The 12,811-nt window shown below is 46.4% G+C and overlaps 1 protein-coding gene across 1 annotated transcript in view; it reads right to left on the reverse strand.

Moving 5' to 3' along the window:
* LOC112820090 (uncharacterized) overlaps positions 1–12,811 on the reverse strand; it is a 44,915-nt gene that overhangs the window by 24,078 nt on the left and 8,026 nt on the right. Inside the window, exons 4-7 of the mRNA XM_073899254.1 lie at positions 10,497–10,645; positions 7,592–7,732; positions 7,065–7,210; positions 2,749–2,844 (exon numbers count right to left, since the gene is read on the reverse strand). Coding sequence (XP_073755355.1) covers positions 2,749–2,844; positions 7,065–7,210; positions 7,592–7,732; positions 10,497–10,645 — 532 coding nt within the window. The remainder of the gene's footprint in view (positions 1–2,748; positions 2,845–7,064; positions 7,211–7,591; positions 7,733–10,496; positions 10,646–12,811) is intronic.

Raw genomic sequence — 12,811 nt, forward strand, 5'->3', positions numbered from 1 at the left:
TTCCAGCTAAACTTTGTAGGCTTGTGGGCTTGCATTGTTAAGCCCTCTCTCCTCTCTTAAATCCTTCCACCTGTAAGTCCTTTCTTCCCACACATCAACTCCTAGCTCATTCACAGAGCCTTCGCCCTGGTTCCATCCTTGGGGAAGGATGCCTTTCTCGGAACCCAGTGTCCATGTTTGGCCCTTGGCAGATGCTGCCTTGTGTGTTTATTTCTTTTCCTAGGTGTGCATCCTGTTTATAAACTACATTCTGAGCCCCCTCGTTGAGTTGAATTGTGTTCCCTCCCAAAATTCCTGTGTTGAAGTCCTAACTCCCAGTTCTTCCGAATGTGACCTTATTTGGAAACAAGGTCATGGCACATGTGATTAGTTAAGATGAGGTCATACTGGCCTAGACTGGGCCCCTAATCCAGTATGACTGATGTCCTTATAAAAAGGGAAAAATTAGACACAGACGCACACAGGGAGAACGCCTGGGGAACATGAAGCCAAAGGTCCGGGTGATGCATCTCTAAGCCAGGAAACACCACCAAAAGCTAGGAGAGAGACAAGGAACAGATTGTCCCTCAGAACCTCCAGAAGGAACCAACCCTGCCAACATCTTGATCTTGACTTCCAGGGTCCAGGACTGTGACACAACGTACTTCTGTTGTTGAAGGTCAAAAGAGGCAAGTCTGATATTTTTTGTGCCGGGTTTTAACAGCTGAAAGGTATTATTGGGACCTAGGCCTCAACATGGCTATCATTTAAAAGCTGAAGGATGAACAGGTGTACTGTTCTCTTTTTGACTTTTCCCAAACTATCTACCTTCTATGGGGGTTTAATATCTCCAGGGCCTACATGGCGGGGGGCGGGTGTGGGGGGTAGCACACAGGTGGAATCATTCACGACTACATTTAGACTCTGCTGTCATTGCCTACTGAAGCTGTGCATGCATTCTGTGTTTTTGTATGTATTAGAAGTGTTAGCTTGTTAAACAGAACGACTTAAAGTATTATGCAATTTCTTTAATTTTCTTTGCCATTAATTTTTTTTTTTTTTTTAATCAGGGAGACTCAACAAATAGTGTCCAGAGCTTCTCTCTAGCCTTGAGAAGCCTTGAAGTTCCCAGACAGATTTTGGCCTTTTGGTCTTCCTGCAATGCCAAGGTACCCGCACAGAATGATGCACACATTCAGTCTTTGTCCTACTTACCACTTGCTCCTAGGTCTAATGCAGAGTTAGGACTAGTGACCCAGCCGTCCTCTGCCCTCAGACGTCATCTGGCCCGTTGTAAGGACTGTCCTCTGGACAGCCACCTGCCTTGGAGACAATGATCATCCTTCTCCTCACAGGAACCCCAACCAACTCCTCTGAAAGGATTTTTGGTTGAAAATATCCCCAAATGGTAACTGTCTAAAACAAATGATAAACCTAGCACAGTTCTTTTTTTTTTTTCTTTTAGTAGATTTTCCAAAATCTACTAGCACTATCCAGTGGAAAGACTGTATTTATACCAGACGACAGAGACAGGTCTGATAAATTGTCTCCCTTTACATTTTCAGTTGGCTTTTTAGATCATAGGAATCTGTATTTATCTAATTCAGGGAGATTTCACAGAGGAGTTACAAGGATAATTCAAGGGCAGGAAAAAGACCACACCACACAAAAACAGATTAAAACTGAGGAAGAAAAAGGCAAAGGGTGAAGAGCTACATCACAAGGGCCTGTCACCTTTCACACACGAGTTGTACAGAGAAAAATAAATAAAATGGACTAAAAAAACCAACAACACAAATTTAGGTTAGCCTCCACAAAGGGTTCTCCAAAGGCTGTGTTCATGACATATCTAATTATCATCTTGTGCTGTGTCTTTATAACCTCAACACGTTTTTTTTTAAAAAAGATCTTATTTATTTGACAGAGAGAGACCCAGCGAGAGAGGGAACATAAGCAGGGGGAGTGGGAGAGGGAGAAGCGGGCTTCCCGCGGAGCAGGGAGCCCGATGCGGGGCTCGATCCCAGGACCCCGGGATCATGACCTGAGCCGAAGGCAGACGCTTAATGACTGAGCCACCCAGGCGCCCTAACCTCAACATGTTAAAGCTGGAGTGGGATTTAGGAAGCTGTGAGCGCAAATTCCTCGATTTGCAGAATAGGATGCTGAGGCAACGGGCCCCGGGGCAAGTGCTGGGCGGAGAACCTGGCTTCCCTAACACTTGGCTCTAAACCTTTAAGACTTGGATAACTTCTCGGGGCATCTGGCTGGCTCAGTCAGAGGAGCGTGCAACTCTGGATCTCAGGGTCGTGAGTTCGAGCCCTCACACTGGTGTAGAGATTACTTAAATAAATATTTAAAAAAATAGACTTGGATAGCTTCTCATTTCATGTAATCCTGCTCAGAGGTTTTGGTGTTGGTGATTTCTTAAAACCGCCTCTAAAGGACTCTGTTTCTGAGTCTAAGCAGTCTCCAAGCAGCATTTATCAGGTCCTGCTGGCTGTTTACTGCAGAGGCATTCCCAAACCAGCTTACACCCCATAATCGATTTGGGCTTGCTGCATGTGCCAAAGACAAATTCCTCTGGTGGATATGGCTAAGCTGTTCTGTGTTTGGTTTGTAGGAAACCATAAGACACCCGCTCTTCTTTCTCTCCATAGTTTTTCTCTTTGGGGTAATTACTGTAGTAGCGGGACCACACAGCCCATGAAAGGAGGAAGTGATTGACAGATAAAGGAAGATGAAGGGATAGCTGACGCAACAACCCAATACCTTTTTTTCTCCTCTCCTTCCCTGAAGTAGTTTTCCCTGTTAGAGCTCCAGGTGACTTTGTAATCTGGTTCAAAGTTGAACTTCCCCTCTGTTTGGCTGTGTGGAAAAGAAAAAGATAAGGAAAAAAAAGCCTGTTCAAAGTTGTGTGAATGGGTTTTGCACACTTTGCTATTGATTATTTCCTTCGTTTTATGTACACTTTGGGCAGAGACATTTCTCATGAGAGGATCATCCGACCCATTGTCAAATCCCATTCGCTTCAGTTCAGTCCTGTCTATTTCATGTTGCTCTCTCTTCAAAGGCTTAAGGATCACATGCAACCAAGTAGGCCCCAAGTATCGTCCTAAAAGGCCTCATGTAAATGCTCTACATTCCACAGCTGCCCTCTATAAAAGTGGTTCCAAATCTCTGAGATTTGTAAGAATGTAGCAGAGAGGAACACATTTTTGGCAAACTTTAAAATATATATTAGTATGTTATCATTCTAGAGTCATTCTAGACCCTTCCTTTCCTTTCTTTGCACCCCACATCCCAAGCATCAGGAAATGGGACAGATGTGGAACCTGACCTCCTCTGCCACTGCCCCAGTCTCACTTGGGTAGACCCCTCTCTCACCTCCCCCCATCATCTCTCACTAGATGACAACAGCCTCCCAATAGGCCTCCCTGCCCTGTGCCTGAGCAGAGGTGTATCAGTCCAGTTCTGAGATAGAAGGTACTTTTACTCTGTGCAGGTATGTATATTACTAGTACGGACTACATGTTTGTATTCCCCAAATATTCATATGTTGAGTCCCCAGCGTGGCCGTATTTAGAGATGGGGCCCCTAAGGAAGTAACTAAGGTTACAGGAGGTCATAAGGGTGGGACCCTGATCGGATAGGATTAGTGTTCTTATTAGAGGGATCTTTGTCTCCCTGGGCTTACACACACCTAGGAAAGGCCACGTGAAGACACAGCAAGAGGGCGCCCTCTTCAGGCCAGAAAGAGAGCTCTCACCCGGAACAGAATCCGCTAGCACTCTGATCTGGGACTTCTAGCTTCCTGAACTGCGCAAAAATAAATCTGTTTAAGCCACCCAGCCTATGTTATTTTGTTATGGCAGCCAGCGCAGACTAATACAGTTACCCAAAAGAATGCAGAAGAGCTAAAATGTACCAGCTGACCTGCCTAAAAATCAAGGTTCAAGTGAACGAATAGGGAGAGGAACTTCAAAGAGGTTGTGTGTGAGGACCACTGACCACAGGGCCCAGCCCAGCTGGAGCGGCTTTTCCACCCTGTCCCGGGTGGCTGTGAAGAATGACAGGGCAGGTGCTCGCTGAGGTCGGCGCTGACCCTCGCTTGTTTGGCTCCCTAGGAAATCAAATCCAGAACCCTTAAAATCAAGCTTTCATGCTCCTTTGGGCAGAAAGCACTTAGAACAAACAGAATAGGAGACCTCCACGTTTCCTCCCCACGTCCTTGTCACTTCTTCGTCTTTCCAATCCCACACCTCACACCTGGTCCTGCCTGCCACATACCAATCCCTTGAGACACTGCTTTTATATTGCCAATTCTTTTTTTTTTTTTAAGATTTACTTATTTGAGAGAGGGAGAGAGAGCGTGTGCGCACGCGCACATACACACACACACACACACACACACACGTGGGGGGAGGGGCAGAGGGACAAGCAGACTCCCTGCTGAAGGCCGTGTGGGGCGGGGGCTTGATCCCAGGACCCTGAGATCATGACCTAAGCCGAAGTCAGGTGCTTAATCAACTGAGCCAACCAGGCACCCCTCCAATTATTTTTCTTAAAAATCAGAGATTCACTTGGTTATTTTGGCCCTGAAATTACAATATAGGACTTCATAAATAGGACTGTGGCTTTTTACAAATTGGTGATAGAAAGAGCAGAGGGAAAGTCATATTTGGATAGCAAACATGTTTTCCAGCTTCCTTTTGTATATTTATTGGGTTGACTGAAATATCAAATTCAACAAATAACCTATAGAATTCTGATGCCAGGAAAGTTCCTAAATGGAGGATAACTCTTGTTATTTACGAATCTCCCATAGTTACAAGTTCTTTGCACTCACTTCCACAAAGTAGCCTTGACTTCAGCTCTTTTTTTTTTAATAGCACAAGTCAGTGAATCCTTTTTTTATTGAGATAAAATTAACATGTAACATTATATTAGTTTCAGGCGTACAACATAATGACTTGATATTTGTATATATTGTGAAATGTTCACCACTGTGAGTTAGTTAACGTCCATCACAACACATGGTCACAAATTTTGTTTCTTGTGATGAGAACTTTTAAGATCTACTCTCTCAGCAACTTGTTCTTTTGAAGATTTTATTTTTTAAGTAATCTCTCCACCCAATGTGGGGCTCGAACTTACAACCCCTGAGATCAAGAGTCACATGCAACTGAGCCAGCCAGGCGCCCTTCTGCAACTTCCAAATATACAATACGGTATATTTCACAGTGGTCCCCATGCTGCACAGGCCTTGAGCTCTTTATCTTCATTTTTTCCAGCACGTAGAGTGACTGCGTTCACCAACATGCCTCAAGTTTACTCTCTGGGAAAAGGTTGTTGTTATAATGACGATGGTGATGATGATAATTAATGTCCCTCAAGTACTTACGATGTGCCAGGCATCATGCTAACTGCATCACATTACACCACTTCCTTCTCACTAAACACTATGGGGTAGTTACGTTTATTTTGTAGCTCAAGAAGCTAAAGTCAGATCAATTTGAAAATTTGCCCAACCTAATGCACAGCTGGGGTAGGATTTGAACCCAGACCTGATTCTAAGTCTGTGCTATTAGCCACTTGCTATAGTTTCTGTTAACAATGATTAAAAGTAGTCAGCTTTAAAATGTGCCATAAACATGTGTATTAGGGATCTATTAAAACAAATGATAAGCCTTTTATAAGGGAGTAAGCAGCTGTTGTTCTTGTCTGTCCTGTATCTGTCCTTCTCATCCATTTACTTCTTTGAGGGGCTGCCACTTTGCTCCCCAGCAAATCATGGGGCTCTGGTTTGGCTGCCCATCAGAATGCTCCACTCCTCCCCCAGTGGGGTGTGTGATCAGTCCTGGCCAATTGCGGTTTAGCACATCCGGGGCTGTAGGGACTGGTCTGACAGGTATGTATGTGACCCAGGGAGGGCCAGTGAGAGCCTTCCCGGGGGATTTGACCCACAGTCACTGGGAGACAGAGGTTCACACTTCCTGGCTGATTGGAAGTCACAAAGATATAGCCCTGGGACTGCTGACAGATGTGTCAACTGCTCTTTCCTGCCTGGAGGAAGGCTGACCGCACTGGGAGAGAAGGCCCACGCTCAGAAGGGAAGTCGAGGGAAGAGCAGCAAACTCAGGGTCTCCTGATGACATCATCTGAGCCCCCGAATTCAGCTATCTCTGAAGACAGCTGTGGACGTCCCAGTTATGTGAGCCAATAAGCCCCTATTTTTTTTTTATTCATTTATTTGAGAGAGAGAGTGAGAGAGAGAGAGAGCACATGAGAGGGGGGAGGGTCAGAGGGAGAAGCAGCCTCCCTGCTGAGCAGGGAGCCCGATGCGGGACTCGATCCCGGGACTCCAGGATCATGACCTGAGCCGAAGGCAGTCGCTTAACCAACTGAGCCACCCAGGTGCCCCAATAAGCCCCTATTAACCTTGAATTCTGTTTGGGTTGCTTTCACTTTTAACTGAAGAGCTCTGATTAACATGCTGTCTTAGTTCCCCGCTTCTGCTATAACAAATGACCTTAAACTTAGTCGCTTAAAACAATACAAGGCTATGACCTTACAGATCTGGAGGTCCAAAGTCCAAAATGGGTCTCACCGTCAAGGCATTGGTGGACGTGTGTCTTTTAGTGGCTCTGGGGAAGAATTCCTTGCCCCGCCCTTCCCAGCTCCTCGAGGCCATCTACATTCCTTGGCTGCTGGCCCCTTCCAGCATCCCTCCAACCTTTCCTTCCATGGTCACATCTTCATCTCTCTGGCTCTGACCCTCCTGCCCCCCCCCCTCTTGCAAAGATCCTGTGATGACACTGGACCCACCCAGAGAATCCAGGATAAACCTCCATCTCAAGGCCCTTAATTTCATCATATCTGCACAGTTCCAATTGCCAGGTGAGGTAATGTAATCACCGGTTGAGGATTAGGACAAAGACATTGCTGGGGGTCCATTATTCTGCTCTCACTCATACTCAGCAAGAAGCATTTCCACTGACCACAGGGAAGGCCATTTTTAAATGCAAAGCCGTTTCTTTCTTACAGGTAGCCCCAGAGAGTGTAGGGCCCAGATCCCTGGCACTTACCCTGTAGCTGCTGAGGGGGACTCCCGGGGTCTGGTGGGGATGTGGCCGGCTGCTCTCTCCCCTGTGTCTTTGCATACTCGGCTACAGGTCTGAGGAGACTCAGAGCCCCAGAACACTGTAAGTAATTGCCGTCAAGGTGCAGCTCACTGGGGAGGGGTGAAATACATCGTACATTCGATGTTATTTTCACTTCCGCAAATTTGGATTTGAGGTCTTCACCTCATAAAATAATAGACCTAGTTATATACTAATAAATAAATAATCATAATAGATAACAGATCATATTGCAAAAAATAGACCTAGTGACCATGTCATCGGGCCAAAAACATGCATATAGCACAATACCCTTGATTCTCAAATGTAACTAAAGGATCTTTCTCTTATAATTAAGAAAAAGAAGACAAAATAACTAATGTAGTGAAAAGTCAGGGGAAATCATGGGTTAATGGATTTTGTAATTCAGCTGGTTATATAACTCAAGACAGAACAGAGCCAGAGGCAGGAGGCGAGCAGGGGATGCATCTCGCCAAATGGAGCTGTGGTATATGATGACACCCAGCCATGGCCCGCTCTGTGGCCCCAGACCACAGTAGCGCAGACTGAGGGCTTGAAGCCTTTGGTTGTTCTCCAGGCCTGAGAAAATACTCTCAATTTCTTCACTTCCAAGTCTAGAAAGAAATGACAGGAACACATTAGTGACTTTTAAAACCTATGTCACCTGTTGGATTATTCATTTTAAGGGACTCCCTAGGACAGCTCAGACTTTTACTGATCCATACTATGAGCTTCCACGGCCGGGGCAGGCTATGGGGGTGAGCTGGGTGACTGAGGAGGGCAGCCTGCATGTGGAGGAAGGGGGACCCAGAATCTGCCTCCTGGGCAAAGGGAGCAGAGCACGGTTTGAAGTACCCATGCAAAGGAGCAGATAGAGAGCAAGCTCTGGATCCTGAAGACAGGAGAGATTGCCCGGCTGGCAGGGATGAAAGTGTCTGGGAAGACCCCAGCAGCAGCAGGCTGCGTAAGGAGGGAGCCTTTAAAGTACGTCCAGAGCAGGTTTCAGGGAAGTTCAGCCTCTTGGCCCTCCTTCCTGGCCCTGGGCTGCTCCTCGCCTTGTATCACCTAGTCCTTCGACTTTGCAAAGAGAAGTCGCAGGCATCATGCCAACACAGCCTCTGGGAATAGGCATTAGGTCAGGAAACTGAGCAACAGTGAGGTAGAGGGATGTCTTCAGGGAATTTGGAATGTCAGTGGCTGAACTTTCAAATGAGGTACGTATTAACAGAAGTAACTTCTTAAATTTACTAGTTCAGCCAACAAGTGGTTAGCGAAGGCGGCTACTGTGGTGGGTGTGGGGATGCAGCTGTGTATGAGAAAGAAGGGCGTCCTGCCTGCTGGACTTCACAGCCTCACAGCGAAAAGCGGAGGGAAGTCCCCAGAGGCCGGTAGCCTGCTCTTTTACCAGTGTTGAGGTCTCAGTGGTGACTCCCAACCACCCAACCCTGGCAACTCTAGGTGTCTTGGCAATAGGAGGATTTCAACGGATGATGAACATAAGCTATTTCCTGGGGCACCTGGGTGGCTCCGTCGGGTAAGCATCCAACTCTTGATTTTGGCTCAGCTCATGATCTCAGGGTCCTGATATGGAGCCCTGTTTTGGGCTCCTGGCTCAGCGCAGAGTCTGCTGGAGATTCTCTCTCTCCCTCCCCCTCTCTCTAAACAGATAAATAAAATCTGTTAAAAATAAAGTAAGCTGTGGGGGCGCCTGGGTGGCTCAGTCGGTTAAGCATCTGCCTTTAGCTCAGGTCATGATCTCAGAGTCCTGGGATCGAGCCCCGTGTCAGGCTCCCTGCTCAGCGGGGAGTCTGCTTGTCCCTCTCCCTCTACCCCTCCCTGTGCTGTGCTCTCTCTCTCTCTGTCAAATAAATAAATAGAATCTTAAAAAAAAAAAATAAAGTAAGCTGTTTCCTAACAATGGGGATTCCTTTTTTCTTCCTTCTGTCTTCCTGCCAGTGCAGGTCTCTGGGTCCAGCGCAGGAGCTGGAGTCTAGAAGGGTCTCAGCAGAGGGGCTGGTTCTGCCCAGTGCAGTGTGGGAAGCTGGGAGACTCCCAGGCTGATCCTAAGTCACTGCAGGGTATCCTGAGGACACTGGACTTCTGCTGTTCTGTGTTAGGAAACCCTAACTGAGGCTCCTCCAAGCACCTCAGAAACACAGAGAACCTCCAGAGACAGTCCCTCTCCCCAGCTTTTTGCCGATAGAATTGTCCACGGTCACAACCAGGGCCCTAATAAGACCCTAGTTCCTTAATGGGGTCTTTGTGTTGCGGTGGTACCACTTCTCAGGCATGAATCAGCTCTTTCACCTCACAGCCCACTGGCCTTCTGAGTATAAGGTAGCACCAGGTTCCAGGGGAAGAGTCTCAGAATCAAAGACCTGAGAAGTGGAAGAGATCATCTCATAGATCAGAGAGGTTGCATGACCTATCGCACATCACACAAGCAGGTTGAAATTATTTATGGATGGCACACTATAGACGCCCCCAGCAATCTAGTATCACAGATCAGAAGTGGGCTCGGATTCAGATGGCTGGATTCACATCTAGGTTCCGTCCCCAAGAGGTGAATGGCCTTGAACAAGCCAGTTAATCCCCTTGAGTCTTTCCTCATCTATACAGAGTCAAAGGATGGAAATGGTACATATCTGTCATTATATATCCTACATCCATATGTAATGGTACATACCTCTCTGTTGTTGGGAGAATAAATGAGATAAGCCATGCACTGTGCTTGACACACCGTTAGCACTCAATAACAGTTAGCTGATATCATCATCATCATCATCGCCCCCTGACCCGCCCCAGACAGCCTGGTGCCGCAGCCCTCTCTGAAAGACTGGCTCTTTCCCCTAGTACCACGCCTGTCCTCCCACGTCCGCTCCTGCTGAATAATGGCCTGTCCCGTAGGGGGTCAGGGTTCCCCTTATCCAAACCACTAAAATTTACATGGACATTTTTTGTGACATTCAGGCTTTCTACCCTGCGTTATACGTAACCTAGAGCATGTCGCCTCTCCTCTACTATATCAAGGACTTCCTTGCTCAGTGGCATTGCCTTATATATGTGTGTATCTTCCTTAGCAAAGAGCAGTGTCTTGCACAAACAGGCCATTGACAAATATTTGTTGACCGAATGAATGAATAAAAAGGAAGGAAGGAAGGAAGGAAGGGGAGGATGGATGGAGAAGTGAATGAAAAAAGCCTCTTTTTGAGAACCCTGACATTTACTCAGGAACATTAGCTCTAAGGAGGTTTTGGAGCGTCCCCTTTCAGCGATGACTTGATGAGGCACAAGGAGCCAGGCCACCGCCCTCCCTGCTTTGCCTCCCGCAGCAGACAGCAACAGGAGCCCTGAGGGAACCCCACATTCCAGCCTCACCTGCAGTAATCGAGGATGAGAGAACGCGGACAGCTGCATGGCGGAGCCCTCCCAAGTCTCCCGAGAGCCCACAGATCCATCCTGCAGTCAATGAGCTCCAGGCTGGTAAACGGGCAGGCGGCACGCCCCTTCAACTCCAGAAGCGAAGCCTAAGAACGTGAGGTGAAAGAAACCGTGCTCACGCAAGGGAGACAAATACGCTCTGTGTTTTCGTGTAACCTAAAAGCCCATTACGTTCATGACCACAACAGTTTTCCCTTTAAGACAACTTTCTAATTCCCCCAAGGAGAAAGTGGCATGAAAATAAAAGAAAAAATAAAATAATTGCCCTTTAAAAGGACGACTGTGAAGAATTAAATGGGAAACACCAAGCTTTATGATGAGATGAGATGAGATGAGATGAGATATACTGTAGCATCTCTTTTTAGATGTTATTAGGGGCTGGTCCAGAAGACACCAACTTTGCTGACACCTTGAGCTCAGCCTTCCAAGCCTTCATAACTGTGAGGAAATAAATTTCTGTTGTTTAAACCGTGTAACCTGTGGCAATAGGTTATGGCAGCCCACCCAGACTAACACAGATGTTGATATTCTGACCCACAAATTTATCCTCCTAGGGTTGTGTTCTTTTCAATAGAGAAGTATCCTTATGCCAACTTTCGTCTAACTAGGCAAAACAATTATAATAGTTGAATTACCTCCTAAGTAATTTATATTCACTGTTACAGGTATTAGGGTTTAGAGGATATAGAGGTCCGCCCAGAACTAGGCCAGGCAGGGGTGCATGGGTGGTTCACTTGGTTAAGTATCAGACTCTTGATTTTGGCTCAGGTCATGATCTCGGGGTCCTGGGATCAAGCCCCATGTCAGGCTCTGTGCTCAGCAGGGAGTCTGCTTCTCTCTTTCTCCCTCTGTCCCTCCCCTGGCTCACATACTCTCGCTCTCTCTAAACTAAAATCTTAAAAAAAAAAAAAAAAAAAAGAACTGGACCATCCAAATTCAGCAACGAGGTGTTTCTCATGGTGAAGCCACAGGACTGGGGGCAATACACAAACATTTGGAACCATGTCAGGTTCTCTCAGTCTCCTGAATGGAGGGATCTATGGCAAGGTCGTTTCTTGTGGTAACAAAGGATTCCAGTGACAATTAAATCCCTACCTAATTGGCAGAAGGAGGTATTTAAAGCTACAAATCACAAAGGCCACCTTTCAGCAATTAGAATTACCACAACCTAAGGATTTCTTCAGTTCAGAATTTAAACCTAAAGGAGGCTTTGGTGGGGTTTGGAGGATTTAGGGTTTCCTGAGGCAATGACATATTGGTCAGAGATAGGGTTCCAAATTATAGCTTGGCTGAGACTATAAGAGCCCTTGCAGCCTTAACTACAGAGCTGGCGTTTGAGGTCTCTTTTATGAGAAAACACCTTGTTCAAGTGCTGGATTGGATCTTGCAAGCTGTGTTTCTGACAGAGGAGGCAATGTGGCATGTCGCTGCCTATGGTAATGCTGGTCTGTGCAAAACAGGCTCTCAACCCCGGTCCTAACGATCTCAACCAGTGGTTTGCAGTGTCATTCCCTGGGGCACTAGCAACTGCTGCGGGCAAGACCATAGCCTTCGACCACAGAATTCCCTAACAGCCTCCAGGTGACCAAGAAGGCTGCATTTTAAAGAACTATTAAGGATCGCCTTTAACATGCATGGACAGCATTCTATGGCCTGCTTACATGGACTGCGTACCCTGACTGACACTTTTTTTTTTTTAAGATTTTATTTATTCATTTGAGACACAGAGATACAGAGAGAGAGAGAGCATGAGCAGGGAGAGAGGCAGAGGGAGAGGGAGAAGCAGGCTCCCTGCTGAGGCAGGAGCCCGATGCGGGGCTCGATCCCAGGACCCTGGGATCATGACCTGAGCTGAAGGCAGATGCTTAACCATCTGAGCCACCCAGGTGCCCCCTGACTGACACTTTTAATAAAAACAACTAAAAATTCTGGTTATGCATTAAAGATACCTTTTTAAAATTTATTTTGGAATTGTGGTCAAATACACATAAAGAATTTGCCATCTTAACCATTTTTAGGTTCACAGTTCAGTGGCATTAAGTGCATTCACACTGCTGTACAACCCTCAACACCATCCATCTCCAGAACTTTTTTCATCTTGTAAAACTCAAACTCTGTACCCAGGAAAACATAACTCCCAGTCTCCCTTCCCCCACAATGTCTGGCAACCGCCATTTTATTTTCTTTCTCTATGAGTCTTACTACTCTAGGTACTTCCTATAATACAATGATAGAGGATTTGTCCTTTTGTG

Source organism: Callorhinus ursinus, unplaced genomic scaffold (genome assembly GCF_003265705.2).
Source record: "Callorhinus ursinus isolate GAN/ISIS: 27379988/994484 unplaced genomic scaffold, GSC_fseal_2.0 scaffold1, whole genome shotgun sequence".
Taxonomy (NCBI): Eukaryota; Metazoa; Chordata; class Mammalia; order Carnivora; family Otariidae; genus Callorhinus; species Callorhinus ursinus.